Source organism: Pseudophryne corroboree, chromosome 2 (genome assembly GCF_028390025.1).
Source record: "Pseudophryne corroboree isolate aPseCor3 chromosome 2, aPseCor3.hap2, whole genome shotgun sequence".
NCBI classification, from domain to species: domain Eukaryota; kingdom Metazoa; phylum Chordata; class Amphibia; order Anura; family Myobatrachidae; genus Pseudophryne; species Pseudophryne corroboree.
In genome coordinates this window covers 743,002,632-743,024,853 of record NC_086445.1, presented here as the reverse complement: position 1 = coordinate 743,024,853, position 22,222 = coordinate 743,002,632, and the positions used below count along the sequence as shown (strand labels likewise).

General features: G+C 48.1%; 1 protein-coding gene across 4 annotated transcripts in view; it reads left to right on the top strand.

Moving 5' to 3' along the window:
• PHTF1 (putative homeodomain transcription factor 1) overlaps positions 1-22,222 on the top strand; it is a 281,464-nt gene that overhangs the window by 138,148 nt on the left and 121,094 nt on the right. For all 4 annotated transcript variants that reach the window (XM_063955405.1, XM_063955406.1, XM_063955404.1 and 1 more), the window contains one exon: positions 1,549-1,719. In XM_063955405.1, the coding sequence (XP_063811475.1) occupies positions 1,549-1,719 (171 nt within the window). The remainder of the gene's footprint in view (positions 1-1,548; positions 1,720-22,222) is intronic.

The window sequence follows — 22,222 nt, the reverse complement described above, 5'->3', positions numbered from 1 at the left end:
TCTGTTCCTGGACTTTCCTGGTAATGTATGATTGCCATCACCTGTGGTGAAACACCTTTCTTATCAATTAACTAGCTCACCACAGGTGATGGCAATCATACATTACCAGGAAAGTCCAGGAACAGAGCATTTTCTCCCTCATGGAGAGGGTCAGGTAGGCAAGTATGCAGCATGTGCCATGTCTCCAGCCGCAGCATGGCAACCAGCACGGCGCCGCTGTCTGCATAGACAGCGTGCGCCGTGACACCCAGCCTCCCGACCGCCCGCCGGACACTGCGGTACGGGAGGTTTGCCATGCTGTAAATGGGTGCCGGGTCGGCTGACCCGGCTTACCCATTTACACTGCCTCCTTCCCGGGACTTACCCCTGTCCAACCCTGCGTATGTGCCGGGTTGGATACCTGGGAAAGTGGACCCGGGAGTGACCCTTTTACACCACCTGCAGTCCCGGGATTTTGCGCGCTCCCGTGCAAAATCCCGGGATATTTCAGGTGGTGTAAAAGGGTTATAATAACAGTTCTGGCTTTAGTGATATTCAGGCTTGAACACAGGTGACTTAATTAGTACTTCAGTTATTTTGATTTAACCATCTGTGCTGAAGCCTGGATATCACTAAAACCTGCACTGTTGGTGTGCCTTGAGGACCACAGTTGGGAATGCCTGCTCTGTATTATTTCTTCCTGACATGCTGTCTAGAACAGTGGTTCTCAAACTCGGTCCTCAGGACCCCAAACAGTGCATGTTTTGCAGGTAACCCAGCAAGTGCACAGGTGTATTAATTACTCACTAACACATTTTAAATGGTCAGCAGGTGGAGCTAATTATTTCACTTGCGATTCTGTGAGGAGACCTGCAAAACATGTACTGTGTGGGGTCCTGAGGACCGAGTTTGAGAACCTGTGGTCTAGAACAGAGATTCTCAAACTCGGTACTCAGGACCCCACACAGTGCATGTTTTGCAGGTAACCCAGCAGGTGCACAGGTGTATTAATTACTCACTGACACATTTTAAAAGGTCCGCAGGTGGAGTTAATTATTTCACTTGTGATTCTGTGAGAAACCTGCAAAACATGCACTGTGTGGGGTCCTGAGGACCGAGTTTGAGAACCTGTGGTCTAGAAAATAAATCAAAAGTATTTTTGAAATTAATTTTATTCAATTTAGAGGTTATTTTATCAATGTTCCAATGTATTCTAATTTGATGTTCTGTCTTAATGTGATTGTGGGGAAACTGTATCAAGCGGCATAGAGAGATACAGTACCAACCAATAAGCTCTGAGCTTTCATTTTACAGGCTATGTTTGAAAAATAAGAATTAGAAGCTGATTGGTTGGTTCTTTATCTCTCTCCACTTTCTCCAAGGCTTGATAATGCTCCCCCTGTACGTTCCTTACACAGTAGGCACCCTTACCTGTACAATTTTCATTGACGTTAGAAAAACAAATACCTAAGCAGAACGGTACTGCAGTGTTACTTTGTGTTTCTTAAGTAGTGTTTTTATGTATTTAAAGTGTTGAAGTATTAATATCTCGTGGTGACGTTTTGCTAGTGTGGATTGAGAGAAGATGGTAACGGGATGTCTGAAGACTTGACAAGCGAGGAAGATGTGAAAGAAAGAACTGAATTATCGTCTCTGCGGAATGTAGAAGGGACGTCAAGTGATAACGGATGCACTTTGACCAGGAGAAACCTGAATTCATCTGTCAATAATAGCTATCAGGTTGTCCATTTTTATGTGAATGAATATATCTGTGTGGGTAACCATATTTTTTTCACATCAAGTTTTTCTTTTTCCCTCTCTGTACTCGCCAAAATACTTGGATTGGTTTGGTGACTTATTCCCCCCCCCCCCCCCCCCTCATAATTCTATTAAAAGAAATATAGATGTGTCCTCATACACTATTGCTGCAGTTGTGTCAAACAACCCTTCTGTGCAACTGGGCTTGAGCCAAGCGTGTTTTTGGACGAATTTGCATCTTAGTCACAATGTGATGCAACAAAACCACTTCATGAGACTGCTCCCGATTAATTTGATATGTGATAGTTGTATATACAGTGCATACGGAAGGTATTCATAGCACTTCACTTTTTCCACATTTTATGTTACAGCCTTATTCTAAGATGAAATAAATTCATTATTTCCCTCAAAATTCTACACACACTACCCCATAATGACAACGTGAAATTTTTTTTTGGAGACTTTTGCAAATTTATTAAAAATAAAAAACTAAGAAATCACATATAGATACGGTAAGTATTCACAGCCTTTGCCATGAAGCTCAAAATTAAGCTCAGGTGCATCCTGTTTCCACTGATAATCCTTGAGATGTTCCTACAGCTTAATTGGAGTCCACCTGTGGTAAATTCAGTTGATTGGACATGATTTGGAAAGGCACACACCTGTCTATGGGTGTGGGTCCCCCTGGACTGTTGTGGCTGTTTTGCCTCAGGAGCAACACATCTTAACACTTATTTTCATATTTACTTTCATCCCTATCGTGTGTTTTGTTTCAATGTAATTAATTTCCTACCTTCACTTTTCACTACTTTACCTCTCACTACTTTATCTCTCACTTCATTACCTCTCACTAATTTACCCCTGCTGTTTTCAGCAGCCTATCTCACTAACCTATTTTCACTTTTTCACTATATATTTTTTCACTTTTGTGTTGCCTTGGGGTCACTCAGCTGCTTCATTTTGGGGGGTCCTGCGCCCAGGATTTGTACCCCCAAAATGTTAGGGACTTGCCCCACTAATGAGGTCACCTGGACGCGGTGGGCAAGCCGTTACTTATGGCCATAACTGTGGGAAGAACCTCGCTCAAAATGCTGGATTTTATTGCAATGATTATTATTGATAAATTGGTAATGTTTGAATTGTGCACCTGCAACCTTTTTCTTTGTATGCAGCTCTACTGAAAGGTCTCCGCAGGGTCGCACCTCTCATTACCGGTATGCACCCCAGGACCCCTCCCTGTATGGTAGAGTGGCCAGACGGAAGCCACTCCTTAGTAAAAAGCACATGGCAGCCTGCCTGGAGTTTGCCAAAATGCAGCTGAAGGACTCTCTGACCATGAGAAACAAAATTCTCTGGTCTGATGAGACAAAGATTGAACTTTTTGGCGTGAATGCCACGCGTCATGTTTGGAGGAAACCAGGCACCGCTCATCACCAGGCCAATACCATCCCTACAATGAAGCATGGTGGTGGCAGCATCATGCTGTGGGGATGTTTTTCAGTGGCAGGAACTGGGAGACTAGTCAGAATAGAGGGAAAGATGAATGCAGCAATGTACAGAGACATACTGGAGGAGAACCTGCTACAGAGCGCTCTTGACCTCAGACTGGGGCGACGGTTCATCTTTCAGCAGGACAGCGACCCTAAGCACACAGCCAAGATATGAAAGGAGTGGCTTCAGGACAACTCTGTGAATGCCCTTGAGTGGCCCAGCTAGAGACCATACTTGAATCTGATTGAACATCTCTGGAGAGATCTGAAAATGGCTGTGAACCGATGCTTCCCATCCAACCTGATGGAGCTTGAGAGGTGCTGCAAAGAGGAATGGGCGAAACTGCCCAATGACAGGTGTGCCAAGCTTGTGGCATCATATTTAAAAAGACTTGAGGCTATACTTGCTGCCAAAGGTGCATCAACAAAGTATTGAGCAAAGCCTGTGAATACTTATGTACATGTGATTTCTTAGTTTTTTATTTTTAATAAATTTGCAAAAATCTCAAAAAAACTTTTTTCACGTTGTCATTATGGGGTATTATGTGTAGAATTTTGAGGGAAAAATTATATTTCTGCTGCGGGGTACACTGGGCTCCACAAGTCTGGACAATGGGGTGTAGAGTAGGATCTTGATCCGAGGCACCAACAGACTCAAAGCTTTGACTGTTCCCAGAATGCACAGCGCCGCCTCCTATATCACCACGCCTCCCAGAACAGGAGCTCAGTTTTGTAAGTTGGTGCTGCAGTAAGCAGGCACTTAACAGAGGGGCTGCTCCAAGCAGCCCTAAGAAAGGCTTTTTTCTGAAGAAAAAGTGAAGACTTCAGGGCAGCAGCGGTGGTAAATGTCTTGTGACATTCTCTGCTGCGGCTCCAGCTCTCCCCAGCGGCGCTGTACACTCCCGAGCCCTGGTTGCCGGGTACCTACAGCGGAGGCTCCGGTTTACTTTACGTTAGACACACACGGCTGGGACTCTCCAGGATCGCGTGGCCGCGCTTCGGGAGGTGGTAAGTGGGTCCCGCTCGCGGGACCTGGTCTTTATCGCGATCCGGCGCGGTCAGTGGGAGGTGGGCCGCACGCGCTGGCGGTGGACACTGTGGCAGTACAGGTGATCCCACTAGATCACCAGGGCATGGGCGCAGGTCAGGTTTTCTCTCAAAAACGATTTTAATATCGCCCACTGTACCCGGTGGTTTTGCCAGCAAGGGGGATAAGGCTTAGACCTGAAGCCCCTCCCCCAGCCCCAGGGTGCCATTTCTAGCAAGTGTTCCCACCCTGGAGCTGCATCTCTGTCTTTTCCTCACTCCCTGTCAGTGTCTGCGGCGCCATTAATCCTCAGCTCACTGTTCCTGGGACTGCTTGGGCAAATCCTCCTATGTAAAGCCGCCTGGTTGTCAGCGCTGTGCCTTTACATGACACTTAAGTATTCTACCTGCCTTTTTAGTCAGTGATAGTTAAGAAAGAGTGCATTTAGTCAGGGTTTTTTAGTACAATTACCCTGTGATATACATCCAGTTCTTACTATGTAGTGTTATATCTCTTGACTATATAGCTGTGTAAGCAAGTCCAGTGCAGTATTATTGTCTGTAATAACCTCTGCATTGTACAAACTGTGACTATCTGTGCAGGGGCGGATCCAGAAGAAAATGATAGGGGGGGCACCATGGAAGGGGAAGTACATTTGCGTGCGGCTTCGGTGCATGTGAGGTGGCGCTCCTTATACAATGCCCACAGTTGTAGCGCTCATTATGCAATGTCCACTGTACTGGTAGTGCCCCTTATATAGACCCCATAGTAGTGGTGCCCCTTATGCAATGCCCGTATTGCCCCCAGTAGTAATGTTGCCTGTAGTAATGCCTGCAGTCATTTAGTGAGTGTGGCCAATTAAAATGAGACGTGATACACAGATATATGCCCCCAATAGTGCAGTGCCAAATCCACAATTGCACCCACAGTGCCAGATCCACAATTGCACCCACAGTGCCAGATCCACAATTGCCCCCACAGTGCCAGATCCAAAAATGCCCCCACAGAGCCAGATCCAAAAATGCCCCTACAGTGCCAGATCCAAAAATGCCCCCACAGTGCCAGGTAAACAATTGCCCCCACAGTGCCAGGTAAACAATTGCCCCCACAGTGCCAGGTATACAATTGCCCTCACAGTGCCAGGTATACAAATGCCCCCACAGCAGGTATACAAATGCCCCCACAGCAGTGCTGCAGCTGCTTACCGCTGCTGCTTATCTGCCCGGCTCTGAGGGTGTCAGGAGGAGAGCGCGGCTATGTCTGTCGCCGGTGGCGGCGGCGTGTAGGACTTCAAACTCCTGATTGGCTGCCGGTCCGCGAGCCCTGATTGGCTCACGAACCGGCGACTAGTTTGAAGTCCGCAACACGCCGCCAGATAGCCCCGCTCTCCTCCTGACAGCTGAGACACGCTGCCGCCGGACTGAGCGGCAGCGTGTCTCAGTGACACAAGCGGGGGTGACGGGGGGGCCACAAATCAGTGCCGTAACTAGACTTTTTAGCGCTGCGTGCAAGTAACCGCAACGGCGCGCCCCCCCCCCCTTGTCATGTTTTGAAATGAATGCTGCCTCTCCCCCCTCCCCCTCCCATAATTCACATACTGCTAGTTACGCCACTGCCAGAGCGGCAACTAGACATTTTGGTGCCCTCTGCCAGAAAAAGAATTGCCCCCCTCCGTTAGCCACATTACACTGCACAGTCACATTACACAGCACGGTAGCGTCCACCAGTCACATTACACCGCACAGTAGCGTCCACCAGTCACATTACACCGCACATTAGCGTCCATTAGTTACATTACACCGCATGGTAGCGTCTGCAGTCACATTACACCGCACATTAGCGTCCATTAGTTACATTACACCGCATGGTAGCGTCTGCAGTCACATTACACCGCACATTAGCGTCCATTAGTTACATTACACCGCATGGTAGCGTTCATTAGTCACATTACACCAGACAGTAATACTCCAAATATACATATAGTTTTATACCATAGCAGAAGAATATTTACACACAATCTTATGTATTCAATTTACAGGGGACATTACATAAATGTATATGCAGTTTTGGGGTTTGTTTTTTTACAAAATCTCTGCACTAGTAGTTTATCTAAAAAGTCACAGAGAGAAAGTCCAGAATTTCCAAACACAAGAAAAGTATTTCTTAATGTTGTTTTACTGAAATAAGTAGTAATTAGCAGCACATACTGTACCTACAATATAAGCAGCACTTGCACGAGGGGTGGGAGGGACGAAGGAAGAGACTTCACTTGCTGTGTTAAGCAGCAGCAGCAACAGCCGTCTCTCCTGTACCCGGAAGTCAGTGTACAGAGCAGGAGGAGGGGGGGCGGAGCAGAGCCCAGCAGCACACGGAGGAGAGACTCACAGACACAGATTGCCCAGCGCTGCCTGCTGTGCCTGTGATCTATATTAGCAGCGCTGCCTCCGGCGGGGAAGGAGCCGGGCGCAGCGCTACTAATATACTGTACACTACAGAGGGCAGCGCAGCAGCTGGTGGCAGCTAATCAGTGTGGATGCGGATGCTGCCACAAATGACAGGGGGGGCACGGGCCCGAGTGCCCCCCCCCCCCCCCCCCCCCTGGATCCGCCACTGTATCTGTGTGTGCATTTGATAGCTGAGTGGTGTCCATTTCGTGTCTTTCACTCAACTTGCTCTCCCTATATTCTATAACCTGAGGGGGCTTGGTGCGTCAGGTGTTATTTAATATAGGATTTTCACAAAGATACTGTATTGCGAATTTTTCTCTGTGATTTAGTCACCATATCTCTCCTTTATCTCTGCTGGTGCTGACTACACTGCGCAGGGGTTTGGGTTTAGAGACATAGTGCTGCTAATAATTGTACTGTGTTACCTCATACTGCAAGTTATATCATGTCTGCTTCTGAGGGTAACGGTTCTGGGGCTGAGCACACTGCTGGGATTGCTGCAGCCACAGACCCATATGATGAGAATATAACAGCTGTGGGCTCTGGTTCTGGGGGCTCTTTGCCACCCAGTGGGACTGTGGCAACGGAGGCACATATTGACCCTCCGTGGGCCGCTTTTTCCATGCTTCTGCATACGCTAGTTCACAAACTAACACCCCCTATGGGACCCCCAATGCCGGTACAACCATATGTTGTCCCTGCAGCTAACCCGCCGTGGGCGGACGATTTATCTGCTCAATTAAAGAAGTTGAACCAGTCCTTGACTACTAAAAAGTCTGACCAACGCTCGCCTAAGTCCAAGAGGTCCTATAAGCGAGCGCTTGTCTCCTCACAATCCACTGCTGTCACTGACACCTCGTCTGATGAAGACAGCACTGACCCCACAGGTTCTGACTCAGATAGAGCTGATGGGGAGGGTAGTTCACATGTGGATGTTCCTGATCTTTTGGAGGTTATTAAATTAATTCTGCAGATTACGGATGATCCCGAGCCATCCGTTCCTCCTAAGAAATCAGATAGGTTCAAGCGTCAGAAGGTGGTTAAACAAGTTTTCTCTATCGTCCTAGTGGATGCTGGGGTTCCTGAAAGGACCATGGGGAATAGCGGCTCCGCAGGAGACAGGGCACAAAAAGTAAAGCTTTAGGATCAGGTGGTGTGCACTGGCTCCTCCCCCTACGACCCTCCTCCAAGCCTCAGTTAGATTTTTGTGCCCGGCCGAGAAGGGTGCAATCTAGGTGGCTCTCCTAAAGAGCTGCTTAGAAAAGTTTAGCTTAGGTTTTTTATTTTACAGTGAGTCCTGCTGGCAACAGGATCACTGCAACGAGGGACTTAGGGGAGAAGAAGTGAACTCACCTGCGTGCAGGATGGATTGGCTTCTTTGGCTACTGGACATTAGCTCCAGAGGGACGATCACAGGTACAGCCTGGATGGTCACCGGAGCCTCGCCGCCGGCCCCCTTGCAGATGCTGAAACGAGAAGAGGTCCAGAATCGGCGGCAGAAGACTCCTCAGTCTTCTTAAGGTAGCGCACAGCACTGCAGCTGTGCGCCATTTCCTCTCAGCACACTTCACACGGCAGTCACTGAGGGTGCAGGGCGCTGGGAGGGGGGCGCCCTGGGAGGCAAATGAAAACCTTTTTTGGCTAAAAATACCTCACATATAGCCTCCGGGGGCTATATGGAGATATTTAACCCCTGCCAGAATCCATTAAAGAGCGGGAGACGAGCCCGCCGAAAAAGGGGCGGGGCCTATCTCCTCAGCACACAGCGCCATTTTCCCTCACAGAAAGGCTGGAGGGAAGGCTCCCAGGCTCTCCCCTGCACTGCACTACAGAAACGGGGTTAAAACAGAGAGGGGGGGCACTAATTTGGCGTTAGAAATATATAAAAGATGCTATAAGGGAAAACACTTATATAAGGTTGTCCCTATATAATTATAGCGTTTTTGGTGTGTGCTGGCAAACTCTCCCTCTGTCTCTCCAAAGGGCTAGTGGGTCCTGTCCTCTATCAGAGCATTCCCTGTGTGTGTGCTGTGTGTCGGTACGTGTGTGTCGACATGTATGAGGACGATGTTGGTGAGGAGGCGGAGCAATTGCCTGTAATGGTGATGTCACTCTCTAGGGAGTCGACACCGGAATGGATGGCTTATTTAGGGAATTACGTGATAATGTCAACACGCTGCAAGGTCGGTTGACGACATGAGACGGCCGACAAACAATTAGTACCGGTCCAGACGTCTCAGAAACACCGTCAGGGGTTTTAAAACGCCCGTTTACTTTAGTCGGTCGACACAGACACAGACACGGACACTGAATCCAGTGTCGACGGTGAATAAACAAACGTATTCCTTATTAGGGCCACACGTTAAGGGCAATGAAGGAGGTGTTACATATTTCTGATACTACAAGTACCACAAAAGAGGGTATTATGTGGGATGTGAAAAAACTACCGTAGTTTTTCCTGAATCAGATAAATTAAATGAAGTGTGTGATGATGCGTGGGTTCCCCCCGATAGAAAATTATGGGCGGTATACCCTTTCCCGCCAGAAGTTAGGGCGCGTTGGGAAACACCCCTTAGGGTGGATAAGGCGCTCACACGCTTATCAAAACAAGTGGCGGTACCGTCTATAGATAGGGCCGTCCTCAAGGAGCCAGCTGACAGGAGGCTGGAAAATATCATAAAAAGTATATACACACATACTGGTGTTATACTGCGACCAGCGATCGCCTCAGCCTGGATGTGCAGAGCTGGGGTGGCTTGGTCGGATTCCCTGACTAAAAATATTGATACCCTTGACAGGGACAGTATTTTATTGACTATAGAGCATTTAAAGGATGCATTTTCTATATATGCGAGATGCACAGAGGGATATTTGCACTCTGGCATCAAGAGTAAGTGCGATGTCCATATCTGCCAGAAGATGTTTATGGACACGACAGTGGTCAGGTGATGCAGATTCCAAACGGCACAAAGGTGTATTGCCGTATAAAGGAAGAGGAGTTATTTGGGGTCGGTCCATCGGACCTGGTGGCCACGGCAACTGCTGGAAAATCCACCGTTTTTACCCTAAGTCACATCTCTGCAGAAAAAGACACCGTCTTTTCAGCCTCAGTCCTTTCGTCCCTATAAGAGTCATATCTGCCCAGGGATAGAGGAAAGGGAAGAAGACTGCAGCAGGCAGCCCATTCCCAGGAACAGAAGCGTTCCACCGCTTCTGCCAAGCTCTCAGCATGACGCTGGGACCGTACAGGACCCCTGGATCCTACATGTAGTATCCCGGGGTACAGATTGGAATGTCGAGACGTTTCCCCTTCGCAGGCTCCTGAAGTCTGGTTTACCAAGGTCTCCCTCCGACAAGGAGGCAGTATGGGAAACAATTCACAAGCTGTATTCCCAGCAGGTGATAATCAAATTACCCCTCCTACAACAAGAAAAGGGGTATTATTCCACATTATATTGTGGTACTGAAGCCAGAAGGCTAGGTGAGACCTATTCTAAATCTAAAAAAATTTGAACACTTACAAAGGTTCAAATCAAGATGGAGTCACTCAGAGCAGTGATAACGAACCAGGAAGAAGGGGACTATATAGTGTCCCGAGACATCAGGGATGCTTACCTCCATGTCCAAAATTTGCCCTTCTCACTAAGGGTACCTCAGGTTCGTGGTACAGAACTGTCACTATCAGTTTCAGACGCTGCCGTTTGGATTGTCCACGGAACCCCGGGTCTTTACCAAGGTAATGGCCGAAATGATGATTCTTCTTCGAAGGAAAGGCGTCTTAATTATCCCTTACTTGGACGATCTCCTGATAAGGGCAAAGTCCAGGGAACAGTTGGAGGTCGGAGTAGCACTATCTCGGATACTGCTACAACAGCACGGGTGGATTCTAAATATTCCAAAATCGCAGCTGATCCCGACGACAAGTCTGCTGTGCCTAGGGATGATTCTGGACACAGTCCAGAAAAAGGTGTTTCTCCCGGAAGAGAAAGCCAGGGAGTTATCCGAGCTAGTCAGGAACCTCCTAAAATCGGTGCATCATTGCACAAGGGTCCTGGTAAAGATGGTGACTTCCTACGAAGCAATTCCATTCGGCAGATTTCACGCAAGAATTTTTCAGTGGGATCTGCTGGACAAATGGTCCGGATCGCATCTTCAGATGCATCAGCGGATAACCCTATATCCAAGGACAAGGGTGTCTCTCCTGTGGTGGTTACAGAGTGCTCATCTTCTAGAGGGCCGCAGATTCGGCATTCAGGATTGGATGCTGGTGACCACGGAGGCCAGCCCGAGAGGCTGGGGAGCAGTCACACAAGGAAAAAATTTCCAGGGAGTGTGATCAAGTCTGGAGACTTTTCTCCACATAAATATACTGGAGCTAAGGGTAAATTTATAATACTCTAAGCTTAGCAAGACCTCTGCTTCAAGGTCAGCCGGTATTGATCCAGTGGGAAAAACATCACGGCAGTCGCCCACGTAAATAGACAGGGCGGCACAAGAAGCAGGAGGGCAATGGCAAAAACTGCAAGGACTTTTCGCTGGGCGGAAAATCATGTGATAGCACTGTCAGCAGTGTTTCATTCCGGGAATGGAAACTGGGAAGCAGACTTCCTCAGCAGGCACGACCTCCACCCGGCAGAGTGGAAACTTCATCGGGAAGTTTTCGACATGATTGTAAACCGTTGGGAAATACCAAAGGTGGACATGATGGCGTCCCGTCTGAACAAAAAACGGGACAGGTATTGCGCCAGGTTAAGAGACCCTCAGGCAATAGCTGTGGACGTTCTGGTAACACCATGGATGTACCAGTCGGTGTATGTGTTCCATCCTCTGCTTCTCATACCTAAGGTACTGAGACTTATAAGACGTAGAGGAGTAAGAACTATACTCATGGCTCAGGATTGGCCAAGAAGGACTTGGTACCCGGAACTTCAAGAGATGCTCACAGAGGACTTATGGCCTCTGCCGCTAAGAAGGGACTTGTTTCAGCAAGTACCATGTCTGTTCCAAGACTTACCGCAGCTGCGTTTGACGGCATGGCGGTGGAACGCCGGATCCTAAGGAAAAAAGGCATTCCGGAAGAGGTCATTCCTACCCTGGTCAAAGCCAGAAAGGAGGTGACCGCACAACATTATCACCACATGTGGCAAAAATATGTTGCGTGGTGTGAGGCCAGAAAGGCCCCACGAAGAAATTTCAACTCGGTCGATTCCTGCATTTCCTGCAAACAGGAGTGTCTATGGGCCTCAAATTGGGGTCCATTAAGGTTCAAATTTCGGCCCTGTCGATTTTCTTCCAGAAAGAAGTGGCTTCAGTTCCTGAAGTCCAGAAGTTTGTCAAGGGAGTATTGCATATACAACCCCCTTTTGTGCCTCCAGTGGCACTGTGGGATCTCAACGTAGTTCTGGGATTCCTCAAATCACATTGGTTTAAAACCAGTCAAATCTGTGGATTTGAAGCATCTCACATGAAAAGTGACCATGCTCTTGGCCCTGGCCTGGACCAGGCGAGTGTCAAATTGGTGGTTTTTTTCTCAAAAAAGCCCATATCTGGTTGTCCATTTGGACAGGGCAGAGCTGCGGACTCGTCCCCAGTTCTCTCCCTAAGGTGGTGTCAGTGTTTCACCTGAACCAGCTTATTTTGGTGCCTTGCGCCTACTAGGGACTTGGAGGACTCCAGGTTGCTAGATGTTGTCAGGGCCCTGTAAATATAGGTTCCAGGACAGCTGGAGTCAGGAAAACTGACTTGCTGTTATCCTGTATGCACCCAACAAACTGGGTGCTCTTGCTTATAAGCAGACTATTGCTAGTTGGATGTGTAATACAATTCAGCTTGCACATTCTGTGGCAGGCCTGCCACAGCCAAAATATGTAAATGCCCATTCCACAAGGAAGGTGGGCTTATCTTGGGCGGCTGCCCGAGGGGTCTCGGCTTTACAACTTTGCCGAGCGGCTATTTAGTCAGGGGCAAACACGTTGGTAAAATCCTACAAATTTGATACCCTGGCTAAGGAGGACCTGGAGTTCTCTCATTCGGTGCTGCAGAGTCATCCGCACTCTCCCGCCCGTTTGGGAGCTTTGGTATTATCCCCATGGTCCTTTCAGGAACCCCAGCATCCACTAGGACGATAGAGAAAATAAGAATTTACTTACCGATAATTCTATTTCTCGGAGTCCGTAGTGGATGCTGGGCGCCCATCCCAAGTGCGGATTATTTGCAATACTTGTACATAGTTACAAAAATCGGGTTATTATTGTTGTGAGCCATCTTTTCAGAGGCTCCGCTGTTATCATACTGTTAACTGGGTTCAGATCACAGGTTGTACAGTGTGATTGGTGTGGCTGGTATGAGTCTTACCCGGGATTCAAAATCCTTCCTTATTGTGTACGCTCGTCCGGGCACAGTATCCTAACTGAGGCTTGGAGGAGGGTCATAGGGGGAGGAGCCAGTGCACACCACCTGATCCTAAAGCTTTACTTTTTGTGCCCTGTCTCCTGCGGAGCCGCTATTCCCCATGGTCCTTTCAGGAACCCCAGCATCCACTACGGACTCCGAGAAATAGAATTATCGGTAAGTAAATTCTTATTTTACCTCACTCTGATCACCTAGTGGATATACGTCAGGAACCCTGGGAAAGCCCGGGTACGAAGTTTGTGCCTCAAAAGAAGATGTTGGCTCGCTATCCCCTCGTGCCAGAGCTGTCTAAGAATTGGGAAACGCCTCCTCCAGTAGACTCACATGTGGCTAGGATGGTGGTTTCCTCAGCTCTACCTGTCACTACCATCCCGTCTCTAAAAGAGCCTACGGATAAACGTGTAGAGGGTTGTCTGAAAGTGATTTACACCCTCACGGGTGCTGCACAAAGGACCACTATTGCAGCTACATGTGCTGCAGAGGCTATTGAAGCATGGGCCTTGGAGTTAGAAGCTGAAATCTCCTCTGACCATGCTAGACAATGCTTGTCATATATTGTCACAGCTTCTCGATATATTAAAGAGGCGGCTTCTGATGCCAGTATCCTAGCAGCCAAGGCCTCTACTACGTCAGTCCTGGCTCGCAGGATATTGTGGCTGACATCCTGGTGTGTGGATCTGGACTCTAGAAAAACCCTGGAGGTACTCCCTTTCAAGGGAGATAGTCTGTTTGGGGAGGACTTAAATAAGATAGTGGCTGACTTGGCTACTGCCAAAACTGCCTGTCTGCATAATACAGCTCCTTCTGTGTCGAAGGCCAAAGGCACGTCCTTTCGCCCCTTTTGTCGTCCAGGTAAAGTAAAAGGTCAGGCGTACAATAAGCAGGCCCGCACTTCCAAACCTGGTAAGCCGAAGCCCAAAAGAGCCTAGGCTGCCCGTCAGCCATCTGCCAAGACCGATAAGCCTGCCGCATGACGGGACGGGCCTCCCCCTGGGGGATCCTAGGGTGGGGGCCGGCTTCTAGGGTATACCCAGGAATGGTTGAAGACCACTTCAGATGCCTGGGTATGGGAAGTCGTCACGCGAGGTTACGCCATAGCCTTCAAAAACCGACCCCCTCATCGAGTTTGCCAGACAGACGTCCCGTCGGACCAGACAAAGGCAAACACTTTGCATTCGGTGGTACAGACCCTCCTGGATACAGGAGTCGTAGTACAGGTGCCTCTTGCTCAGAGGGGCCAGGGGTACTATTCTCCGCTGTTTCTAGTCCCGAAACCGAATGGGTCCTCCCGGCCCATTCTCAACCTCAAGGCACTGAACAGGTTTGTGAAGGTTTCCAAGTTCCATATGGAAACCCTTCGCTCTATAGTTCTGGCCTTGGAACCTGGGTACTACATGTTCTCCCTGGACATACAGGATGCTTACCTGCATATTCCTATAACAGTGTCACATCAACAATACCTGAGGTTCGCTATTGGCAACCTACATTACCAGTTTCGGGCATTACCTTTTGGTTTAACAACGTCTCCGCGAGTCTTCACCAAAGTTATGGCGGTGATGACGGTGGTACTCCGCCGTCAAGGGGTCAAGATACTGCCGTATCAGGACGACTTGTTAATCCTGGCAAATTCCCCAGATCTTCTCCTGTGTCATCTGGATATGATGGTCCGGTTTCTACAAGCCCACGGGTGGCTCATCAACTGGAAGAAATCCTCCCTGGTCCCTGCTCAGAGCATGGTGCACCTGGGTGCGCTGTTGGACACTCACAACCAGAGGTTGTTCTTGTCTCAGGAGAAAGTCCTGAAGCTTCAGGACAGGATTCGTTGCTTCCTTTCTCGTCCGCAAGTGTTGATACATTCAGCGATGCAGGTACTGGGCCTCATGGTGTCAGCATTCGACATGGTGGAGTATGCTCAATTCCGTTCTCGCCCCCTCCAGAAGCTGATTCTAGCCAAGTGGGATGGCCTGCCTCACCGGATCAGGTCTCAAATGATCTCATTGACTCCGGAGGTCTGTCTGTCGCTGCTCTGGTGGCTCCAGGACCAACAATTCTGCAGGGGCCGTCCCTTCTGGATATCCAACTGGGTCCTGTTGACAACAGATGCCAGTCTAAGAGGTTGGGGCGCGGTGCTGGAGCAGCACTCCTTACAGGGTAGGTGGACCAAGGAGGAATCTCTCCTCTCGATCAACATTCTGGAGTTGCGGGCGGTCTTCAATGCGTTGAATCTGGCCCAGCATTTAATTCAGAACCGTCCTGTTCAAGTACAGTCGGACAACGCCACCACAGTGGCTTACATAAATCATCAAGGCGGCACTCGAAGCCGTTTGGCAATGAAGGAAGCCTCACAGATTCTACAGTGGGCAGAACGCCATCTACTGGCAATATCGGCAAAATTCATTCCGGGAGTCCTGAATTGGGAAGCGGACTTTCTCAGTCGTCAGGACGTGCATGCCGGCGAGTGGGACCTCCATCCAGAAGTGTTTCAATTCCTCGTGGTAAGGTGGGGTCTTCCAGATGTGGATCTGATGGCATCTCGACACAATCACAAGGTTCCAGTCTTCAGAGCAAGGACAAGGGATCCTTAAGCAGCATTCGTGGATGCGCTGGCAGTGCCGTGGAGGTTTCGGCTGCCGTACGTGTTCCCTCCGGTGTCAATCCTGCCCAGGGTAATTCGGAAGTTCAAGCAAGAAAAAGGAACTCTGCTTCTCATATCTCCGGCGTGGCCCAGACGGCACTGGTTCTCAGACCTGCAAGGCCTATCGTCAGAGCATCCACTTCTACTTCCACAATGCCCAGACCTCCTCGTTCAGGGCCCTTGTGTCTACCAGGACCTTGCCCAGGCTATCTTTGACGGCGTGGCTCTTGAAGCTTCCGTCTTGAGGGCTAGGGTTGTTTTTGAAGAGGTCATTAAAACTATGTTGCTGGCCCGGAAACCGGCTTCTGCTCGGATTTACCATAGGGTCTGGCATTCATACTTTGTTTGGTGCGCATCTAACAATTATGACGCTTCCAAGTTTAGTACAGCCAAACTTTTAGCTTTTCTGCAGCAGGGCCTAGATTTAGGCCTGCGTCTGGCCTCCCTCAAGGTTCATATTTCTGCCTTGTCGGTGTGGTTTCAGAGAAAAATTGCGACTTTACCTGATGTTCATACTTTCACTCAGGGTGTGTTGCGTATCCAACCTCCCTATGTCCCGCTTGTGGCTCCTTGGGACTTGTCGGTGGTTTTGAGGCAGTGCAGGAGCCTCCATTTGAACCTCTTGGTTCAGCTGACCTTAAGTGGCTCTCCCTTAAGGTGGTGTTCTTGCTGCCTCTGCTAGAAGAGTGTCGGATCTGGGTGCCTTGTCTTATAGTTCCCCATATCTGATTTTTCACCGTGACCGGACGGTTCTTAGGACTCGTCCTGGATATTTACCTAAGGTGGTTTCTTCGTTCCACCTTAATCAGGAGATTGTGGTTCCAGCCTTTGTCTCTCCTGATTTGTCTCCCAAAGAGCGGTCTTTGGATGTGGTACGGGCTCTCCGTATCTATGTGAAGAGAACTGCTTCTATTCGAAAATCTAATTCTCTCTTTGTTTTGTTTGGATTTCACAAACGTGGCTGGCCTGCTCACTAGCAGACCCTGGCCAGATGGATTAGAATGGTGATTGCACATGCTTATGTGAAGGCTGGTCTCTCTGCTCCTGTTCACATTACGGTCCATTCTACTCGGTCTGTTGGACTTTCTTGGGCGGCCCAACATGGTGCGACCCTTGATCAGTTGTGCAAGGTGGCTACGTGGTCCTCCGGGAACACGTTCATAAGGTTCTATGCCTTCGATACTGCCGCTTCCCGGGATGCTTCCGTTGGATGCCGGGTTCTTGTGCCCGCTACAGTGCGTTCCCTCCCATAAGGAATTGCTTTAGGACATCCCCATTGTCCAGACTTGTGGAGCCCGGTGTACCCCGCAGCAGAAAACGAGTTTTATGGTAAGAACTTACCTTTGTTAAAACTCTTTCTGCGAGGTACACTGGGCTCCACAAGGCACCCACCCTGACGCACTTAGCTTCTTTGGGTTGATATGGCATTAGCCGCTGACACTTCTCTTGTCGTGAGAGTGTGGTGTATGTGGCTACTAACCGTTGTCGTCTCTTTTCCTGATACTGCATTGGACCGGTTAACTAAAACTGAGCTCCTGTGCTGGGAGGCGGGGTGATATAGGAGGCGGCGCTATGCATTCTGTGAACAGTCAAAGCTTTGAGTCTGTTGGTGCCTCGGATCAAGATCCTACTCTACACCCCATTGTTCAGACTTGTGGAGCCCAGTGTACCTCGCAGAAAGAGTTTTAACAAAGGTAAGTTCTTACCATAAAACTCGTTTTATTTCAGTTTGGAATAATGCTGTAACATAACAAAATGTGAAAAAAGTGAAGCGCTGTGAATACTTTCCAGATGCACTGTATGTGTACAATTAAGTCTGAAAATACAGTATGTATGAAGTTGACTTCTATTCACTGCAAGCTCTGTTTTGCTTCATGTACAGATTCAGACTTGCACAGAAATATACAAGTGACTCATATCAAATTAATCAGTGCAGTCTCGTGAAACAAATTTATCACATTACATTACGTCTAAGATGCAAATTCGGGCGAGAAAAAAGCTTGGTGCAAGCTGACTTCTTCTAAAAGGTGCTAGATAAATAAGTAGAATCTGATTGATTGCTATGGACAGCAGGGGTCATTCCGATCCGATCACTCGCTGCAGTTGTTCACAGTGCAACGATCGGGTGATCGTCTCTGCCTGATTGACAGGCAAAGGTGGTCGCTGGGCGGGAGGGGGCGGCACGGCGGCGTTTAGCCGCCTTTTTGGGGGCGCGGTCCGGCCAACGCAGGCGTGGCCGGACCGTGTGGGGTGCAGGCCGCAGCGGATGCGTGACGTCACACGCAGCCGCTGCGACCAGGGGCAGCGACGAGCAACTCCCGGTCAGCCGCAGGAACAGCGCCGGCCGGGAGTTACTCAACAAGTACAAAAAAATCGCCACTGTTCGATGCTTTTGTACTTGTGCGGGTGGGGGGCAGGCCGCTTGTATGGGAACATGATCGTAGCTGTTCTTACATTTAGCACAGCTACGATCAACTCGGAATGACCCCCAACATCTTCACTTCTGTAAATCTGCAATTGAGTAAATATACCCAGAGCTGGATTAACAATGGGGCAGATGGAGCTGCAGCTCCAGGCCCCCCCCCCATTGAAATTATGCCCACAGCAAACTGACAGCATTGACAGGAAAAAACTTTTTCCTGTCACAGACTGCCAGCAGCCTCCTCTCTGCCATGCCCTGCTACCTCCGGTTCCAGGCAACACTCTCACCTGAGATGTCACGGGGATCCTGCTGTCACTTATGCTGGCTATACACTTGTGCGATGCCCCGCGCCGCGACATCGCGGGGCATCGCACCGGCAGTTCAGGTGTGATGAAATCGCACCTGAACTGCCAAAGTGATTACCATGCGATCATACGATAGATCGCATGGTAATCCCATGATGGGCACGTCACTGCTGAGTGGGAGCGGCCTCTGGACGCTCCCGGCGGGTGCCCACCGCACATCGCAGTGCAATATATCTCATGTGGGTTTAAAACCACATGCGATCGCACTGCGATGTGAGAAATATTAAGTGCAGCACATAATATCTTGAGATGCGATATTCGAGCGGCGTGCTCGCGCATCGCATCTAAAGGTACCTAAAATGTGCATACAATCCTTCGATTTCTCTCACGGATGTGGTCAAAATCGATGGATAGCACCGATTATCTCATAACTTTATGGGCACCATAACAGTCCCAAGCTCTGGCCCCAGACTACACGGGAAGCCTGGCAAGGTTAATAGTTTCTTGTTTAATGTGCATATAGTTTGTGGTGTGTGTGTGTGTGTGTGTGTGTGTGCGTGTGTGCGTGTGTGTGTGTACTGTGGGTGTATATGTGGTGGTGGGTGTGTGTGTGTGTGTGTGTGTGTGTGTGTACTGTGTGTGTATACTTTGTGTGTAGTGTGTACTGTGTGTATATGTGGTGGTGTGTGTGTGTGTGTGTGTACTTTATGTGTGTGTAGATTGTGCTGTGTGGGTGTATATGCTATGTTTCGGAGGGCTGGGCTAACACCATTTGTTATATGAGTAGCAGCTGAGGAGGGAAGGAGTTCCACTAGCCCTTGGAAATTGGATGCTTAGCGTATATAGGCGGTCATTCCTAGTTGATCGCTAGCTGCCGTTGTTTGCAGCGCAGCGATCAGGCTAAAAAGAGGCACTTCTGCGCATGCGGCTCAATGTGCACGAGCGACGTACTTTCACAAAAACCGATGCAGTTTTACACAAGCTCTAGCGACGCTTTTCAGTCGCACTGCTGGCCGCAGAGTGATTGACAGAAAGTGGGTGTTTCTGGGTGGTAACTGACCGTTTTCGGGGAGTGTGTGGAAAAACGCAGGCGTGTCACATACAAACGCAGGCGTGCCTGGGAAAACGCAGGCGTGGCTGGCCGAACGCAGGGCGTGTTCGTGACATCAAAACAGGAACTAAATAGTCTGCAGTGATCGCAAGCTAGGAGTAGGTCTGAAGCTACTCTGAAGCTGCACAAAATAATGTTGTGGCCGCTGTGCGATCCGTTCGTTCGTACTTCTGCTAAGCTAAGATACACTCCCAGAGGGCGGCGGCTTAGCATTTGCACGGCTGCTAAAAGCAGCTAGCGAGCGAACAACTCGGAATGAGGGCCTTAACTCCCAGCGTTCACTTATAAACAAATAATATCACATATGCAGAAAGATCTGTGTTTGTGTGGACAAGATGGCGCTACCGTTCAAGTAGTGAAGGTGGGGAGAGCGAGAAAAAACGCTTAAACTTAGCTTAAGGTTGAGGTCTGAGATGTTCTGCTCCAGATGACCTGTCCGGATGCTCCAGTATGCGTGGAGAAAAAAAACCAAACAGAACAATGTGTAGTGAGGTCTTTTTAAAACAAATGGTAGGTATTTAATATACTGTGAAGGATAGTCAACCCAGGGTGGATGTATTGTAAATAATGAGAGGCTAATGGAAACACACCTTACTTACACAAGCAGAGGTATGAGAAAACATATAAAGGTATCTTTCTTGATATTTCCCCAATCATATAGACCAATATTGTAGAAATTTCAAAAACAGTTGTCTATAATGGAAACGTCGATAGGCAGTTATGTACCTGGCACTCACAGTTAAAACTGTTATGATCCTCATATAGCGGTTTCTTTAGATGGCGATCGGGACACATAGGTTCTTTCACCCTGATGCGGTGGCTTGATTGGACGCTCGAATATATGTGAAAGAATACAATACAAAACACAATATGTGTAGTACTGTTATGATTTCAAAAAAATATTGCTGTGGGGTAATGTTAAACCCCTTCGCAGTAGTACCAGTGAACAAAAGGTGGTGTCCTTGAATTACAGGGGATCTTGTCCCAAAACACACACCTAACTTACACGAAGAAGATGTTTTACAAGCTTATAAAGGTATCTTTTTCACCGTCACGGTTCAAACGATATATGATGGATCAAATGAGATAAGATGGGTATCAGCGTACCTAGCACTCACAGTTCAAGTGGATCGGATCCTTCCATAGCGGTTTCTTTGGACATCATTACGACCGTATTCATAAAAAATATATATTTATTCGGTGCAAAAATTATAAATAACAGAAAAATTGATAAAACAGCATAGAGAACTATATTGCATGGGGGTGTGGGAGGCTCTGAGTGAAGTAGGAACCTAGGGGACCAAAAAAAGTGGCCAACTTGGGTCCCAATAAACAAACAAATAATGTTGGTAAAAAGTTGGTGTCCTACCTTCCTTCAGAGTGCCGCACCCAAATCCACCAGTATAGTATCCCCTCTTGGCCAACGCGTTTCGGGTCTCTGGGGACCCTTTTTCAAGGCATGAGGGGAAATGCCCATTTCTGGGCTTTATATAGCAGTGTGTGTGATTAATGGAGGATTTACTTCCTGTTCCGGAATCCTAACCGGAAGTGCGTGGTCCGCGACCGGAAGTGAGCGGGCCGCGACCGGAAGTACACGGACCGCGATGTTTATGTAATAAATACTCGATTCTTAAGGTCTCCTCTGGCTTCTTAGATATATTACATCCACCAGTGGAGCCTAAATAACCTTTCTAATACATTCTCTCTTGTTTAAATGTGATTAATTGCCACCGGAAACGGAGGCATTCTGGGTAGTGTAGTTTTTTGTTTTTTGTTATGAACAATGCATTTCCTGTTTCGGAATCCTAGCCGGAAATGAACGGTCCGTGACCGGAAGTATGCGGACCGTGACCGGAAGTGTACGGTTCGTGATGTTTATATTATAAGTACATGTTACTTGAGGTCTCCGCCGGTTTTTTAGGTATATTCCATCCCCCAGCGTTGCTTCAAATAGTCTTCCTCTTACATTCTTAAGTGTCACCGGAAACGGAGGCATTCTGGGTGATGTAGTTTTCCTGTTGTCAGGACGAAAAGACTGCAAACACAGAGTCATAACATCCGGAAGCGGGTTTTTTGGGAAATGTAGTTCTTTCTGTTTGTGCAATGAATGCAATAGGAACAGAGTGATGATATCCCAGGAGTAGTAGTTAAAATAAATATCTAAAAAGGAACCAAAGTAAAGATTCTTTAGATATATTAAAATAAAAAGATAAAAAACCAAAAGCTGATAATATAATAAATCTTTAGCTGTACATATCTAATAATTAGGAAAAATGTGGTGAGTGCATCCTTAGTTCTATGACTAGTAAAACCAGTGAAGCGATGTGGATTTTTACAGACAATGGTTATGGTAGATCACATTATGCTTCTATATGAGGTGGTATGATATATTAAGCCTATAAGGAAGCTCAGGTTATGGATATTTTATCATAATATAAATATGTGGATGACTTTTAGCGATAAAAGTGATTGGAAGGAGGTGCTCAGAAAGGGATTTTTTCAGAGAAACCATTTCAACTCGAAGTCATGGTTTAAACCATTTGGAGTGAGAGTATTCAAAGAGAATATCGTTTTCATTTCAAGAATGGCTAAGTTCTTTTCAATGTTCTTATCCCTCCATGTTGACTTAACATGTTT